Source organism: Sinohyriopsis cumingii, chromosome 3, assembly GCF_028554795.1.
Source record: "Sinohyriopsis cumingii isolate HCF-2022 chromosome 3, ASM2855479v2, whole genome shotgun sequence".
Classification (NCBI taxonomy): domain Eukaryota; kingdom Metazoa; phylum Mollusca; class Bivalvia; order Unionida; family Unionidae; genus Sinohyriopsis; species Sinohyriopsis cumingii.
Window position 1 is genome coordinate 148,545,868 of NC_142963.1, and position 19,603 is coordinate 148,565,470.

At 35.8% G+C, this 19,603-nt stretch overlaps 1 protein-coding gene across 2 annotated transcripts in view; it reads left to right on the forward strand.

Moving 5' to 3' along the window:
- LOC149804115 (inter-alpha-trypsin inhibitor heavy chain H3-like) overlaps positions 1-19,377 on the forward strand; it is a 102,704-nt gene extending 83,327 nt beyond the window's left edge. The window contains exons 8-12 of one of the 2 annotated variants that reach the window (XM_089954080.1): positions 8,426-8,510; positions 10,280-10,393; positions 13,234-13,365; positions 15,438-15,851; positions 17,116-19,377. In XM_089954080.1, the coding sequence (XP_089810206.1) occupies positions 8,426-8,510; positions 10,280-10,393; positions 13,234-13,365; positions 15,438-15,851; positions 17,116-17,357 (987 nt within the window). In that variant the 3' untranslated portion in view covers positions 17,358-19,377. The remainder of the gene's footprint in view (positions 1-8,425; positions 8,511-10,279; positions 10,394-13,233; positions 13,366-15,437; positions 15,852-17,115) is intronic. The other variant, XM_089954081.1, reaches the window with a different exon arrangement.
- Positions 19,378-19,603: the final 226 nt, after the last annotated feature.

The following is a 19,603-nucleotide window of genomic DNA, read 5'->3' on the forward strand; positions in this document are numbered from 1 at the left end:
ATCGCTGTTATCCCACGAATACGAGGCAAAAAAAACGATCAGTACTCGTATAAGACAATTGAGAAAAATTATGTTAGCGAGTAACCTCGTTGGTGAAACGACCGAACACGTGTAATATTTTATTTATTCTGAAATATTATATATTCTGAAATATTATATTTTCTGAAATATTATATGTTCTGAAATATTTTATTTATTCTGAAATATTTTATTTATTCTGAAATATTATATATTCTGAAATATTATATATTCTGAAATATTTTATTTATTCTGAAATATTATATATTTATTGAAATATTATATATTCTGAAATATTATATATTCTGAAATATTATATATTCTGAAATATTTTATTTTTTCTGAAATATTATATATTCTGAAATATTATATTCTGAAATATTTTATTTATTCTGAAATATATATTTATTGAAATATTTTATTTATTCTGAAATATTATATATTTATTCTGAAATATTTTATTTTTTCTGAAATTGATGAGCTAGTTGGTACTCAGAATCATGCAAACCAATCAATTTCGTAATTTTAATGGGCTAGTTGGTACTCAGAATGCAAAATGATCAAATTTTCAGAAAAAAATAAAATACTTATGATAAAATAAAATATTTCAGAATAATAATAAAATACTTTTTTGTAGTATTTTTTTGCAAAACTGATTGATTTTATTAATTTTGACTACCTAAATACCCATCAGAATTAACAAACTGATCGATTTGCATGATTTTGAGTACCTAAATACATATCAGAATTAACAAACTGATCGATTTGCACGATTTTGAGTATCAAACACCATATCAATTTCAAAGTAAATAAAAATATTTCAGAATAAATAAAATATTTCAGAATATATAATATTTCTGATAAAATATAATATTTCAGAATAAATATAATATTTCTGATAAAATATTTCTGATAAAATACAATATTTCTGATAAAATACAATATTTCTGATAAGATACAATATTCTGAAAAATCTACGATCAAAGATTTTACGATGAAAGTCTTTAATACCTTACATACAGATTTACAAGTAGTTGTTCCCCACGCATATCAATTAAGTGTCCAAGGGGGTCAGTTAGTTTAAAATTTATTCGTGTTAACATATTAATATGACACCGCAGATAAACAGGATTAATTGGTTCTTGCACGATCAAATCCCCAGGGGGAACTTGTGGTGTGAACGTGTATAAAATGTATACTTGTTGAGCCTGGTTTGATTTTCCGAAATCTATTTGATAGCTACCATCGATCACATCACAAACTAGATTAACCGCTGTCGTTGAGGTTATATTAACGATTCCCGGAGATACATGCCTGCTGCCGCCGTATGGATCATTATTATATCTAAGAACAGTTGCTGGTGGGGCTATTTTTCTCCACACAACTAGTATTTCAGGAAAGTTTTTCGCGACAAGATCACTGAGTGATCTTATCAATTCGCCGGTTTCAAATCCTGGAAGTGTAAAATTTAATAAATCTGCTTCAGTTATTTTATAATGATCAATATATGCTTGTTTGACACTATTTTTTCTCCTTTATCTATATAATTATTAGCATTTATTACTTCAATAATAGTCTGATTAAAATATTTAAGATCTAATACAATTTGATTTAAATGATGTATCGTTGCAATGATCTGATGTTTTAGATTGATATTGGGATACTCCAGGATATAGGTTTTAAATAAATATGCTAATGTCGCTAATGTAGTTGTGTATTCAGTTTTAATTATATTAGCTGATGATTTGAAATCTCTTTCATAAACAATATTAGTTGAAGTTTTTGTATCAAAATCAATGACAGAAAACGGTACCATAGGATATAATTTTCCATCATGAATAATACGAGTATCCCTACCAGTCCATGGATACAAATTTAGGTATTCTGGAGTCATTATAAACTTGGCATCGTCAGTGGGAAATTCAATTAATTTTGGTTCTGGTGGACCTTCGTGCACTGGGGGAACATCCGACCAACCTAGTACGGATCTTATCGTGGACTGATAAATATCAACGGCATAATCAGGCGAGTTTATCTCAACCGCAGAAGATAGCGTCGGCTCATGAACGTTAATCGATATTTTTGATTCTTTTCCTGTTATTGAGTTTATTCTACGAGCAAATTCCTCATTGATTTGTTCGATCTCATAACTGCCAGTTGGTGTTCCAACAACGACCCAATCAGGAGTTACATCTGGTTTGTTTTTATTAGTAAATACAAGTGAATTATTTGCTTGTGTACCATTAAATGATTTCGATCTGATATTTGGCCAACTATGGTATACTCGTAATTGCGCTAGTGCAATTTCATTCGCGCGAATCGCAGTTGGAAAATTGATGTTAAATTCAGGATTAGTCGAGTTTACCGAGATCATCGTGTTCTTGTGCGGGGTTGTGTTCATCACGATATGCTGGAGTAATTCCGTCATTATTAATACTCGTACCTTTAATACCAGCGCAGTTGTATATTTTAATCATCTCTGAAAACTCAAAATCAGATATAATTCCATCACTGAGTCTCGCTGATAACAACGAAGATAACTTCGAGTATGCGACCGTCGCTGTATGTAATCTTATCATGTAATCGGATAATTTTTCATTCGTGCAAGTGCATACTTTTTTTGCAATGATATTGAGCACACCTGCAATCGTTATTGCTGCTGAAATACAAATCGTTACAGCTACTGGTGCCATCATTGTCATTGTTGATAATATCACACCGGCTCCAGCAACAACAGCGGATACTGAATAAACGATCACATCAACGATAACTAGTTGTCGTCGATATTTCTTTACTTTTACCGTGTATTGTTCAACTCGATCTTTCAACGCTGCCTGCCATTCACGCGCTTGACTGTACCTAAATTTTTGAACGTCGATTGAGGTACTCATTATATTTTATGCAATAACCAATTGAGGTGTTTCAGCTACAAATTCCAAACACCACCAGTAAGATGTTGCGGTTAATTTCTTATCAGCTGCTTCCAGAATAAATATTTCTTCGTTTCCGTTATTTAATACAACAGATACAACCCCGGAAAACTTATCAGTTGAATGGCGCCATGGATACGTTGTAAATATTTCAAATTTTGCAGCACTGAACACAGACAACCTGTACACGCCAGTGACTGTTGCGGTATATTTGATAGTTTTATTTTGCTGCGACCATGTTGCAAATCCCGATGATACTGTGTATACGATGTTTGTAATATGTCCGGGAGTAACCCCGCCGGGAATTTTAATCAAACTGGTTTTATTAACGATCTCAGGAATCCCCGCTACGATGTTTTGCTGTGTTTGTTTGATCGTGTCGATGTTCATCTTGATATCAACGAGTTTTACGTCAACGACCAACGGATTACCAAAAAATTGCTCTACGGTTTCATTAATCTTTCTAAAGTTTCTGCGAAGATTTGTGAACGCGTCTGCATGAACGTCATACTCGGCCCGCAACGTGGATAATTTATCATCTACGGTGTTGTAGTTGACTTCAACGTATTTTTTGTTGCGGCATCTTCGTCGGATGTTGGATCTCTTAAAACTACTATCTTATTCCCGTTCATGCTGAGTTCTCCCGTCATTGTGTCACCGGTATTTTTCACGCGATTAGCAACACTTGCTGTAATTTGATCTCTGATGGTTGTAAACGATATACTTGAATCCCTGATTCTGCCGCTGTCAGTAAACACAGGGATGTTATCCGTAACTGCACCAAGTACTCGTCGAATTATATCATTCCATTTGATATTGCTGGTTTTTAGTTTACCATGTCGATCCTGAAAAATAACAACCTCATCTGGGTAGACTCCAGCAAGATTCATAATATCAACGAGTTCATCTTTAGTCGCGTACTTTGACAGATCAACGTCGCCGGACTTTTTCTTAACGCGTGAAGAAGATCTTCTTCCGTAAATATCAGCCATTATATAAGATCTAAGATCTGTTTAAAACGAATTGGTTGCTTGTATAATCATGCACGACTTTATGTGGTGGTTTGGATGATTTTGATATAGCGTTAAGTACATTAATTACTTCACGGACGCATATTGGCGGATCTGTCATTGTTTGTGTGGGTAGCGTTGAATACCAAACTTGCGCGTGAAGTGGTGCAACATACTTGATAAATTCAACAGGTGGATCTAACCCGTATGAATCAAAATAAACGATTCCACGTGGATCAACCGCGTATGATACCCAATGAGTACCGGGTCCTGAATTCGAGTCAAGATTAATAATACCTGTTTCGAGTTTGTTCGGTTGTTTCGGTAATTGATCTCGCATAAAAACACCTCTGAAGTTTGTTATTTTTAATCGTTTAGCAGCATCAAGTAAATCAAAATTTGATGCTGGAGCGTCTAACGAAGTGATCCTGGAAGCCTCAGACCTCTTCCCCAACGAGATCCCGGTAATCTTAGGCCGCGTCCCTTTTTTTTTTTTTTGTACCCCTTTCCTGTTGCTTTCTTTAGAGCCATTCCAGCAGCGGTTCCAACAGCACCTAATGCGGCTGCTTTTGCTACGGCTGGAGCGGCAGCAGCTATTAACGCTGGAATAGCCGCGAGAAGTGGAAAAATACCACCGGTTTTAGCTGAGTCCTTAATCGCACCCGCAGAGAGATTAAGTTTGACGCCTGTTTTTGATTGTTTTGCGCCGTTGAAATGTTTAAGCTGGCGTTCTGATAATGATAGTTTATTTTGACCACCCGTGATCTGATCTCGCTTTAGTGATATTTTCATTCCGCAGTTGTTTTGCTGAATTTGATTGAAGGTTTTTAATCTGACCAGGAGTCAGACTGACCCTAACGTGATGATATGACATTTTATGATAAATACTTGCCACGCTCCAAATAATGATTAACGATTTTCCACTGGTGCATCAACGACTCTCATTCGACCACTACCACCTTCAAGTAGCATGGCTTTATCGCTGAGTATAACCACGATTGCTCTGTAATCAACACCACCTGTATTTAACATTGCTTTAAGATGTATATCAACGACAGATTGTTTTGATAGATCAGGATGCTCCATTGAAAAATAATAAATCGGATACAAAGTTCTGAAATCATGCTGTGATATTTGCAACCCAGTATCTACATTTTGATCACGTCCCATGAATGACATCAATCGATGATATACACGTCCTATACTATTTTGTTCATAATTTAGTTGTATATTCTCTGTTGGTTCTTGTGATCCTTTTATCCGTAAAGAAATATATGTGATACCTAGTCTGTCAAATATCATATGAGAGTAAACTTGTGAGCCTAGTCGATCATGGCGCTGAAACGCAATAAAACTATGCCGTGGTGCAGAAACACATTGTTGTGATGCTATATGCCATGTAAACTGACCGTTAACGTTAGTTTGTATACTATCTGTGCTTGTTGTTAACCATGACAACAAGGATTTACCACCTGCGTCCATGAAAGAAATCAACTTTTGTTCTTTTGCGATCGTAGGAGTCATTACCGGCATCCACAGTGAAAGTTTTTTTAGTATTACTTTACCAGCATCACCAGCAGGTCTCCACAGAGCATCGTTATCATCACTCTTTCTTACAAGAACAACCGTGTGTCTAGCTCCAAATAACCTTTATAACATTTCTACAAAATCCAAAAATATGCGATAGTGGAATTGTACATGGAAAACTTCTATTGTCATTTAGCAACATATTTTTACGCGTTGTAAATCCCAAGTTGAAATCTGGGTTAGCACCATGAACAACCGGCCACACATCAGCATCAGCGTTATTGGCATTGTTTCTTGGTCGTCTTATATCATACGGATTATCATTGGGGTGATTAGAATTATCTTTTACAAACATCATTGTGGGACCTGCTGATCTTGTATAATCATCAGAGTATCTTGCTAGACCAATTATTGTTGTTGCAACGTCGACATCTTTCTGAATTGATTCAATATTTTTTCCATCGATCATATATGTGGCGCTATCAAATAATGCCATGATCCCGTTGTTGACAAAACCAATTTTTACTGTATTTAAGTAATTAGCATTATCCGTTTTTACAACTGTACCTTCTATCTCAATAAAAGCCTCAGCGGGTAGAAAGTATCTACTTGTGTCATGAACTTGTAGTTCAATTCTTCCTCCACGTTGATCTGGTGTTCGTGCGTCATAAGAATAAAACTGATAATCACGTACCGATTCATCTTTAAGGACAAGTTTTTCCATATCAAATGCTTCGTCGGATATGCGCTTGAACATTTTATTATAATTATTTCCGTTTAACACGTTAATTACCGCGTTCGGGAAATTCCACTTCGGGACGTTCCACTTCGGGAAGTTCCACTTCCTGATATCAAACTTGAAATATTATTCCTTGATTCACCGAGTCCTTGATCAGCTAACGCTGCCAGTTTTTGATTTACAGCTTGATTTATTATTTTACTCACGTCTGCGGGCATAATTTCAGTACTTGGTAATTTTACTGGTTGTGATCTTCGTCTTATTAATCGTGCTAGTCTCTCTTTGATCGCCGAGAACGCCTTACCAGCAACATTGACAATTGCACCAGGAGCTTTTTCACGAACAATATCGATAGCTTTCATTGATAATTGTTTTGCAATAGGCGCTGCTTTTGGGGCTAACCTTGTAAATAATCTCCGAATAACATCACCAAGTCCATCTCCGTAAATTGCTCTATAGATTGGTAATCGTGAGTTTACCGCTCGGACCTGTACGGATTTACGATGATTATTATGTATGATCATCTTATTTTATTTACCATTTATCTAACAACTAGTCACTGTAATCATCTACAAGTTCATTGATAAGTTCTCGATAAACACTGATATCCATGATACCACCGCGAAATAATCGCTGGCAAATATCAGCTGCTTCATTGGTTATTTCTGGTGAGTTATTTCCGGCACGTTTTCCCCCTATGAGAACTTCTAACCGTGACACATCATTGAGGATATTATCAGGACAAACAAAATTATTTCCCAGACCACTCCCCGTTGCTCCTTCTTCTGTTGTTTTCTTAAATAGTCTTAAGGGTGATCTTCCTCCTTCTGCTTTTTCAAGTAGCTCCTCAGACCTCTCAAGTTCCGACATCAACCTTTGCTGCGGTGAAGAAGATTGTTGTTGTTTTATTTGTTGCAGAGGTGGAGGAAGTTGATATGAAGGTTCCTGCTGGGAGAGTTGTTCTTGTTCCAGTCACTCTCTATAAAGTCTTTTTACTTCTTTATCAAGATTTTTGTATTCTGGACCTCTAGCTTGTTTTTTGTTTCTATATATGCGATATATCCATTTAATAAGATTATCATCACTTACTTTCTCATGACGGGGTTTTAAAATATCAGATTTATTAAATATACAAAATAGTATTTTTTCGGGTAATTTTTCTCTTTTAGTTTTTCTAAAAAGATAGTCTCCGTACACATGTACTTATAAGTAGTGTAAGATAGTCTCCGTACACCTGAACTTATAAGTAGTGTAAGATAGTTTCCGTACACATGTACTTATAAGTAGTGTAAGATAGTCTCCGTACACATGTACTTATAAGTAGTGTAAGACAGTCTCCGTACACCTGAACTTATAAGTAGTGTAATATAGTCTCCGTGCACCTGAACTTATAAATAATGTAAGACAGTCTCCGTACACCTGAACTTATAAATAATGTAAGATAGTCTCCGTACACCTGAACTTATAAGTAGTGTAATATAGTCTCCGTACACCTGAACTTACAAGTAATGTAAGATAGTCTCCGTACACACGAACCTTTGTAGCTAATGTAAGACAATCTTTGTACACCTTAGCTTATAATAATTAATGTAAGACATCCTTTGTACATCTGAACGTAGAACTAAGGTAAGACTGAGTTCGTACACCTGAATGTACAAGTGATTTAATGAAATCGTTTTCTAACATGTAGACATGTCAAGGAAGACTGCTTAAATCATCGCAATATTGCCTTCTGCCACAGCATGCATTAACCACTAATCTGGAGTCAAACCTTTCCCATTCACAATGATGGTATATATCATGTCAGTTCGACCATCATGTCAGTTCGACCATCATGCCAGGTCGACTTCATGTCAGGACAACCACGTTTGCAACATTTTTTCGTAAATGAAAAATAGTTGTTCTTGAGGTGGATCTTTGGCGAAAAGGAGAGGTTTGCAGTTTGCACAGATAATATAAATACAGTTGATTGTAATTATGAAAATAATTGATTACAAACTTTTCTAATTCTTTTATGTAGACCACTGTTAATGTAGATTATAGGTGAAGAACCATCAGCGAAACAATAAGTCCATGCTTATCTACGTTCAATCGCTGTATTCACAACTCTCTCTCTCTCTCTCTCTCTCTCTCTCTCTCTCTCTCTCTCTCTCTCTCTCTTATAATTCTGTTACATTTGGGCAACTTCTTTTTCTTTTCAGTATAATTTTGTTACCCCTGTGACATCTATGGTTGTGACTAAACCTGAGACGAGAGGAAATGCATCTCATTTAGATATTCAAGAAGGTAAATTATCAGCTAGAATTTATTGTTTCAATATATTTATCGACCATTAATTATAGTAAAACTCTCCTTCCTCCAGTACCTAAATATGCAATACCTAAGGATGCAATACCTAAGGATGCAATACCTAAGGATACAAGACTAAAGATGCAATACCTAAGGATGCATTACTAAAGATTAAATATCCATAGATGCAGTACCAAAAGAAGCAATACGCAAAGAAGCAATATACCAAACTATTAAATGTAAAGCAAAGTTAATGTGACGATAGATAACCTAACAGTATTGTGCAGATCCGAGTATTTTCTTTCTACTGTGAAAAGTCTTCCCGGTTCTCTGTGGCATCATCCACAGTTTTTCTTTCATAGGTCTGCTTGATTAGGTACTGAGATAATTCTTTAAATCACTTTGGAGTGTCTCTTCATCCGTCTCAATCGTTATTGCAGGCTAAAAAGGCTGTTTCTAATGCAGTGTTGTAGGTGGCAGCAAGATTGGGATTCCGTGTGGAATTTTTGTTTTCATGAGTATCCAGAAGCACATGATCTGGATCAGATATTTCTATCGCCAACTTAATTCAGTGGTGGGATTCGTTTGTTTTACCAGTAAAATCGCCCGGTTTTTCTCTTACCTCGTGCCACTTTACTTCGGTTGTCGTCAGTGATACGTAGTCCCTGGAATGTAGCGTACGGCACTGAGCCAAAGACCATGCTTTACAGTTTGTCAGTAAAAATATTTGCATCCGAAAGTGGGGGCATCATCTTTCAACGCAACGCACTGACATTAATGTGCATGTAGTGCTTCCACTGAATTTGAAGTTGTTTAGTTGAAGAACTAGTTTTAAATGTTTTACAAGACAGCAAGTTAGTTGTTTTGTCTTGGGTCTTGTTTGCTGTTCTTCCTCGCGTGCTGTAATTGCCCCGATTATGTGGAATACCAATGTCCAGAGAAATTACATTCCTTGAGAGAAGCAGGGCATTATGGTAATGGTTCGATGTTTTTACTTTTAACCAGGAAGTCGGCGGTGTCTGTCTTGAAGATATGAGGGTATTGTTGAGACTCTGGTCTCAGATAAAAGTCAAAGTATTCAGACATTTACTCCTTTTGGTGACCATAACTCGAAATTATTGGTCTACCGGGTTCACCTGGTTTATTTGTCTTATGAAGGACGTAAAAGCTGCATGCACAAGGGTTTTCGGAGATAATGTATTCCTGGAAGTTGGTCTGCTTTTTCACCTAGGTGTCTCTTTTCAAAAATTTCATTGACGAGCGTCATGACACATTTTGTGTATTCTGCAGTCAGGTCAAGATCCAGTACTTAGTCTCGACTGACCACTAGTACGACTGCAGATCTTTCGTTGGCATGTTTAATGACAATGTTTAATTCGTTTTGTAATGAATGTAGGACCTCCTTTTTTGTCTAAGCGATAATATTTGCCATGATATTAATGTTTGCCAATACAATGTAAATATTGTACGGAGGTTATGGGTTGGGTTCCTCTGCATATTAATGTTTGCCAATACAGTGTAAATATTGTACGGAGGTTATGGGTTGGGTTCCTTTGCATGTTAATGTTCGTTCACCTGTCATGGCATTTGTCCATGTTTTTCACTGAAATACAAAGTTATTTTACAAAACGTAATTATGTCTTTATTAATTAATTTCATTTATCTTAATGAAGGCACGAGAAAGAGCTGTTTACTGAAGACGTATAGGCCACTGAATATAGGTCATGATATTAGAAATACAAGTATTACAATTGTTTTCTTTTTAGATGACGGAAATGCAGTTGAAAAAGAAGCCAGTGGCGCACCAGTGACGGTTAATTCCTCACCGATCTACAAGGGACCACAAGGCCTCAAAGGATCTACTGGAACAAAATCTTTGAGTAAGGATCATCCCATGAGAGATATAGGGGTGTGTGTGTGTGTGTCACCCATCCGTTTCTACAAAATGCTTATGTAAAATTGATAAAACTACAACGCACAGGTATAGAGAACTACTTAATCGTACGAGAAAGACTAATAAATGAAGAATGGTCTTTCAGAAAGTTTTGAGCAAAGCTAATATTTATAAGCATATAGAAGGTCACTACGTAAAATGAAAGAAAATTTATTTTACTTCTCGGCTGTTTGTTTGAAATTGGAAACTAGTGCTAAATAATGGAATCCAAAAGTAAATAAGATGCAGCTATGAAATCACGACCAGTGCAAACACGCATAAGATAGAGAAAAGTCGATGTCTTTATATGCGCCTTAACTTTGGTGTATTTCGAATGAATCAAAGCTGAATGGTCGATGTTGTGGTTCCTGAAGCGTCAGTAATATTGTGTTCAACCTTCTGTGTCATTCAATCAAAAACTGATTTCACTGCTTTCTTACCAGACAAGGTCCAATATTTTCAATATTTTCTCCAGCACAACCTCAAAGTTACCTGCCTAGATATGTTGATTGTATTACAAATATTCATAAAATTTTAGCAAGTGGTGAGGCGAGCGAAAGAAAATGGAGTTCCGAAAATCGTTATTGTCCCCAGCATTTACTTTAAAACAGAGTATATTAAATTATGGTTTCCGTTTGTCCGTCCTTCCGTTCTTCTGTTCATCTATTTTATTTACGCACACTAACTCACTAAAAGTATCGGATTTCAGCAAACTTGTGTATGCAGCTTGAAATTGATAAGACTTTGGCTGATTTTATTGTCGGCATTCTATTTCATAATGGGGTGGTGGTGGTCTAAAGCGCTCACCGTTACGGATCACTGCCTTCTCACCTCTTTCTGCGTGGGTTCGAATCTCGGCCAGTGTTGGTATGTGAGGAAGCTTGCCAGTATCTTCTCGTGGGTTGGTGGTCATTTCCGGGGTTTTCCCGAGTTCTTCCTCCACCATTAAACTGGCCACCATTTATAGCCTATATTGTGCTGACAAATGGTGTTAAAACCTACAACAACAACAACAACAATTATAATTCAGGAGAGTTATGGCCCCTGATTATCAGACTGTCCCCCTTTCGTGTTCGCTCAATAACCCACATAATTATTAATGGATGTGAACCAAACGTTGTAGATAGCTTGAAAGTGACAAGGTCTCGGACAAATTTAATTGCCAGTATTCTATGTCATAATTTAGCGACATTGTGCCCCTTTATCATCGCACCTACCCACTTTCAATTTTGCAAAGTAAGTCCTATATCTTTAATCGCATTTCAACTAAACTAAACTGAATAGACAACTTGACATTAATGAGACCTTGGTTAAATTTGATTATCAGAATTTTGTCATTAGTTAACCGAGGTATAGCCCTTCTGTGTAGGACTCGTTCACTTGCAGTTGTGCACAATGACTGTCTTAATTAATATTCATGATCAGCCAAAAAATATGCTGCTTGATACTGACGAGACCTTGGCTGATTCAACTGTCTGCGTCATCATCTTCGGCCCCCGATCGTCACACCAACCCACTTTGATCACTGCACAGTAACTTCTTTACTTTTGTAATCTGATTTCAAACAGATTTAATACACAGCCTGATAATGGTGTGATGTATTAAAGGTAGCCTAGTTCTGTCCCAGCTAGCTAGCTACCACAGAGATTTCAGTGATAAAGAGTTATATTTTAAGCATGATACATTCTCTCTTAGCAGAGTTATGGCTCCTGATTATCCTACTCCTCCACTGCCCTTTCCGCACAAAACATGCACCTTGCTGATAATGGCTGTTATCCCAATTTGGTATTCGACTTTATCTCAATGGTACTCTGGCTGTTTGTTTTTTCTTTAGCGTTTTGCATCATAATTTATCGGAGTTGCGGTTCCTGATTTTTTAATCCGCTCACATTTGTTTCTATACAGTAATTACTGTAATTATTTCAGATTTCAAGAATGTCTTATATTCTATTTAAATAGATATAATCTCATATGAACTTGATTATTATTTTTTGTGTTTATGGAACAAATGACTGTTGAATGCTGGACCCACACAATGAATCTCAGTACTCAGTAACTCTTAATCGTTTTGATTTCATATCATTTTTACTTAGTAGATTTAGGGCTTTTGAATATCAAACTACTCACTGTAGTTTCTGCATGACTCTTTTGATTGATTTTATATTTTAATCAAGTTCACAATTTAGTTTTATGTTGATGACACGTTAGCAGAACTAGTTGGTCCGTGTTCTTCGTCATAATTTTTGCAACTATTGCTTTTAATTACTAATTTCATTTTCTTGTCAGAAACTGAATTCGTTATGCATCTTTAAAGACATATTCACTAGTTCCAATGAATTTGCAAGTAAACATTGGCTGCAAATTGAATAATAGAAATAATTATATATGCAGTAGTTCATTTTGTAAATTGTATGATCTGGCTAGATATCTCAGCTATGAAGATAATTGGAATGTTTGCAAAAAGATCTTAATGATAACACTGTTATTGTTTAAAAATGTACCTTACCTCATTTACTATCTCAATATCGTCTGCTAGATCATTTTTGTTTTATTTTTTTTATTTTTTTATTTTTTTTATTTTGAAAAACTACACTCTCCTGCTTTCAACAGAGCGGGGACATCTATTCATGGAAATAGTTTGTTCATTTTTTTATCATTTATTACTAAAGACTATCATGACTTTTGGATTGGAAGCTTGGGCTTCAGGTTTATTTCCAAAAGCTTTAAACAAATCAGGAACAGAATAGTGTAGCAATAACCACAGGACAACATATCTATTTACTCCAGGATCGGCACCGGGTTATGCTGATAGTGACCCTCATTTCATTGTAAACGTAAAAGGTCTGGAACATGCTGTATGCTTCGACGTTATGGGGACACCAGGAGATGTATACCAGCTAATAAAAGACAAATATTCAGGTAAATACGTAATAAAGAGACAATGGCAAAATATATCTGCAAACAAAACAGGTTCGACAATTGGTTTCGGGTTGGGGGAGATTATTGGATGCTTGAACACGATCCTAAACCAGTCTACTTTTAACTTTTTATGGAAAATTTCCCCATGTCCTCGTTCGTTTGATTGATTCTCGCAATTTGGGATGGGGAAAACAAAATTATTCTGCATTCGCAATGGCATTTTTACACTACATTGGTAATCAAGGTAATTACATTTAGTTAATCACATTATATTTATTGCTACCCAATGAAGCTTGAAATTATTCATCAATATGCAAAATTATTGCCCATAATTACAATGTAACCAAATTACAGAAATCTTGAATAATACTCTTGTTCTTAAACAGTAACGGTAGAAACAAGAATTTTGATTCATATAAATGACAGATGTAGAAACAAGACTGCTGACCCCTGCATACAAAAGTGGTAGAAATAAGATTACTGATTCCTGCATGCGGTAGTGATAGAAACAAGACTGTTGACTCCTGCATACAGCAATGGTAGTAACAAGACTGTTACCTCTTGCATACAGGAGTGGTAGAAACAAGACTGTTGACTCCTGTGTACAGGATTGGTAGCAAAACAAGACTGTTGACTCCTGCACACAGCAGTGGTAAAAACAATACTGTTGACTCTTGCATACAGGAGTGGTAGAAACAAGACTGTTGACTCCTGTGTACAGGAGTGGTAGCAAAACAAGACTGTTGACTCCTGCACACAGCAGTGGTAAAAACAATACTGTTGACTCCTGCATACAGGAGTGGTAGAAACAAGATTGTTCACTCCTGTGTACAGGAGTGGTAGCAAGGCAAGACTGTTGTCTCCTGCATACAGTTGTGGTAGAAACAATACTGTTGACTCCTGCATACAGTAGTGGCAAAAACAATAATGTTACCTCCTGATACATCAGTGGTAGAAAAACATGACTATTGACTCCTGCATACAATAGTGGTAGAAACAAAATCATTGACTCCTGCATACAGGAGTGGTAGAAAAACATGACTATTGACTCCTGCATACAATAGTGGTAGAAACAAAATCATTGACTCCTGCATACAGGAGTGGTAGAAAATCAGTACTGTTGACGTATGCATACAACATTGGTAAAAGCAAGACTGTTTAGTCCTTCATACATTAGTGTTAGAAACAAGACTGTTACTCTTGCATGCAGCACACGTTTCAGATTATTTCAATTTTAAATTAAATGGCAGCTGAAATGTCGGATATGCAAATACTCTTCTTGTCAGTGTATCACTTATACACTATACACTTAAGAGTTACCCCCTGCCTAGGATAATGTCAGTAACGACGAGATGAGATTCGGAATTTTCACTGATATTTTATATGTCACATGTGTATCAAGGTCTAAGTTATTATAGATTTTTGTCATTGAACTTAAAACTATGTCTTATAGTCGCCAATGACGCTTTTTTCTTAAATTTAATATATTCTACAACGCAAAATATACCGAATGTAGGAACACGTTTCATTCGACTTGCGTCGACTATTCAATACTTCATCGAGTATGCCTTTGAAAGACCACATGCTTTGAATGGTTTCAATAAGTTTTAATGTATCCATATTATCGTTCATCACAGCAGACACTCTATACTGACTTTTCGTTCTAAAATGTTTGATCTATATTGTTTTAGCATTTTTCGTAAAACTTACATTCACACGATTGTACGCGTGTTTCAGAATTTTAACTATGCCATATTTATATTTGTACTGATACCCCACGGCAAGGTATGACTCTTGTACATATTTCTGAATTTGTTAGTGCGTACTCACTAGTCTATGTATGACGACTTGATTCGTGCGGAGTTGACGTTAGACAACTTTAAAATTCTAACCTTATTTCGTTGTGACAAGGGAAGTAGTATCCCCTTTTGTCAAAGGTTAGTACCGTTTATTGAGGAAAATTTGTCTTCACCATTTATACTTTAGCTAGAATCCAAGCATATCCGAAGATATTTGCAAAATGCATTGTTAAGAATGCGAACACTCACTGACACAGTCCTTCGTTATTTCAGGACTTTTGGTTAACGCTCGAATCGTTGCTAACAAACCTGACATAACAAATACATCCAACAGCAGCAATGGTACAGTTCCGGACCAAGACGACGACGACGACGATCTTAAAACGTTTCTTGGAGAAATAATTATACGTCGTCATAGTCTTCATGCTGTAATTTCTGCGCAGAAAATCCAGATAAATGGTGATACCATTCCTTGGCAAAAAGGAACTAGTATCGACGAAGGGAAAGCAAAATTTGTCATAGATAAAGAAAACACTATGTTAGCGGTCATGTTTAAAGACAGAATTGCTGTGCTGATCATGAGACATCTGCGATCACGGGAACTTCTGAGAAGAGGAAAAGTGAACTACCTGGGATTTTATATCGTTGAAGATAGAGGGCTTTCCTACCATACGCATGGATTACTCGGTATGTAGAAAATGTCATTCTATTCATTGTGTGAATATAATCACGTATCCTGTGAAGATTATTCAATGAGAGTCCATCACCTTTCCGATGGCGTTAAAAAAAAAAAATTTTGTGTGTGTGTTACTTCTGGAACTGCTGTTTAAATTCCATTCTGACGCTTCAAACTTCATTGTGACTTTGACCCTAAACATTATTACATTGATTTCACTTTCTCTGACACTGATGCAGGTATTGTCATGACAGGTAGAAAGTGTATTTATTGTAGATATTTTTCCACCCTTACTAAACTGAGGCGCAGTGACCTGAATGTAATAGACTCATGACTATTGCAGGTAATTTAATTATGCAGCAGATGAACAAGGAAAATAAAGCATATTTTGAAGTGTTTGCGAACAAAATAGTTTAAGAACTTACCTACATAAAATCTAGACATACAGGTAGTAGTCAAACTGGTTCAAGCACAATGTTCGAACTGTCTTCTTCACACAAGTATGTATTCAAAGTAAATTTACATTCATGGTTTCAAATTAACATTAATGACTCAGATTGTCCTAGTGATACGTTAAACTAATTATATCGTTCTATTTCTGCTTATATGCAAAGAAAATGGCTCACAAAATCCCCAAAATTGCCTTCTAAATGTACAGCAATACTGAAAAAGGCTCTTAAAGCCGGCGGACGCTACGAAATACCGATGCTGTTCGAAACTGTCTCCGAAAATCAATCGCTGGGGTGATGGCTTTTGAGAGCAGCAAAATATGGATGTTTTACATATATAAATACTTTTAGTTGCAAAGAACATTTTCATTTGAAGCCCAAATTCGGTCATCAGTCTCATCTTGGCTTGGACAAGAATTCGTACAAAATTCTGTATTTCGTTTTGTTTTGTTTTCCTTTCATTGTTTTTTCGTTGTTGTTAGTTTTGTTTATGTTTGTTTTGTCGTTGTTGTTGCTCTTGTGTCTTTTTTGTGGGGTTTTGTGTTTGCTTTGTTTGATTTGGGGTTTTATGCATAAAAAAATATTTTTTATTTATTTTTACACGGGACATGCCATGATGCGTATTGAATATATACTTTAAAGTATTTCTATGCATATTGTAAAGTACAATTCAAATGGAATGTTTTTGCGTCTTTTGCAAAATTTCATGACTGCAATTCAGATAATTAGTTTCCAAAACTGACTCACATTGTTCTGATCCAGAATGTCGGCACAATATCTTCTTGTTAAGATTTAATAAAACCTTTTAATGTTTTTATTGTTTTAGGTCAATTCCTTCATAGAAATATTACTTTGAAAAAGCAGAAGACACGAAATGGGAAAACGTTAGGAAGGTTACGGGTGACAGGCAACATTGCAAAGGCAAGAAAAGTGATGGCATCCCTTGGACATCGCACAAATTTAGCAACAAACAATACAGTCACATGCTGGATGGTACAGCACGCTGAAAATGGTCTCATTGATGGAAAAATTGAGGATTATTTACTATCTCGGAAGCAAAACACATAACCTTGGATATGACACAGAGCCTATGCAAACACATGTTCTTGAACGGAATTGGGAGAAACTAAAGCTTACAAATGTGCACATGATCCAAAGTGATTTATTTGATCAGAATGATTGTGTTTTTTCAAATGGAAAAGCTTTAGTGCAAAATTTGAAACGATTGATCCTCGACAAATGTTTAATCAGACGATCTGTATTTTTGAGGGCGCAAATATATTCTAATCTTCAATCACATCCGTTAATCTGGACACTTGTGATAACTTCTAAACTTAGCGAAATAGCCACATATAGAGGCGGCATAAGACATGGAAAGTGACGACCACATTCGTACATGTTGTTATTGCTTTGAATATACTGCCTTTCTTTTTGATGACTTTATTTGATTCAGATGTTAAAACGTTGCATCGTCTCATCGTACACTAAGGCATAGACCCTTAATGACATTTGAAAGACTGATGATTTATATATGATTCCATAAGATGCTGGCATGTGTGATAACGATGTTGACATGTGTTGACGATGTTGACAGGTATGTTGACTGTGTGATGATGGTTTTTACTTGACACGTCATGGAAAATTGAATATATTATGCACCTGGTACTATTAATTATTATTCAAATTTACAGTGTAAATATACAATTTCGTAAACGAAAGGTTTGCTTATCACAGTGTATTGGCATGTATATTCCGTATCTTGAAAGAGGAAATAGAAAGATAAAAGTTGAATGTTTTAACATGTGTGGACATGTTTTTCGCAAAGTTCCGTGTGTTTTATTGTCAGTTATGAGAGGAAATGTTAACATACTCAACTGGAAAAGATACAGAACTCACAAGCATATAAGGCGCACATATTTCTCTTCTTTTACACTATAATATAATTACTTTGTTTAAAATATGTGCACTGGATGCATTAATATCTTTATTTTATTACCATACACATGATTTTACGTCATTATACGCCTTTGTTAAAGACATTATTTGCTTCGGTTTGTGCTATCATATTTAATACGTTTTACAAAGTGATGCAATTATTTGAAGAACGCGTGTTATTCAATCACTGGAAAAAAAAAACAGCATGAACCTTCTGTGTAAGTGTAAGGTTTTTGCTTTTTCTTTGAAAGAAAACGAGGACTTACCATTCAAAAACTCGTTAATATACAGGACATATTTTTCGGTATCCACATATGTGATTTTTTAATATGTGTATTTTTCTGATGGAATTCTGATATTTGTACAATTAACGCCTTTCAAACATTTTCTGCTTTAACATGAGTTGTCATAGTGGGGTCGTATTTCATGGGTAATAATTCATGGGGTCAGAGTTCATGAGGTCATATTTATATTGGTCGTAGGTCATGGGGCTATAATTCAGGGGTTGTAGTTATCATGGTCATAGTTCTAGCGCTCGTAGTTCATTGGGTTATAATGCATGGGGTCATAGTTAATGGGGTCATAGTTCATATGGTTATAATTCATGGGGTCATAGTTAATGGGGTCATAGTTCATATGGTTATAATTCATGGGGTCATAGTTAATGGGGTCATAGTTCATATGGTTATAATTCATGGGGTCATAGTTAATGGGATCGACCCAAATGCTGGCATAAGTAGCAAGCTTATTATTCAGTTGATGACGACACCAGAAGTAACATTTAAACTGCTTAACTGAACATCCGTTTATGTGTAGGTACTGAGTTCGTCTACCAGATCGGCACTGTTGTCATGACGTCACTGTAGTGCATCAATGGAGACAATACTGTAGAAATGCTCGCATTATATTACTGACATATGTTTATTTAGGTGTTGCATTGTTTCTTCAAACAACATTATCTACGGAGGTCGAATATGATTTTGCCTAATGTAGACGAAGCACATGGTTTTACATCAATATTTTTCAGCAATAATAATACAGTACTCTGGAATGTGATAACGCTAGTTTGATTTGCATGATCGCTTTGACCATAAATCTGCTACGCTGAACTAACGTCTAATGAAAATTACAAATGAAAGAAAACATTTTGTCATTGGTGGTGTTAGTTATTTTTAATTTTGCTACTGATAAAAGAATACATATTCACCAGACAAAGACTTAGGCACTTTGTATAATATGTATAGGATGTTCCTTATTACAAAAGCCTTTGTAACGTCGCATATACATATTAAAAGGGCATAATATTTTGTTAGAAAGACATAGGCGAATGATCACACTGTAACTTTACTTAACGACTACTTTAATGGGGGTATCTCACT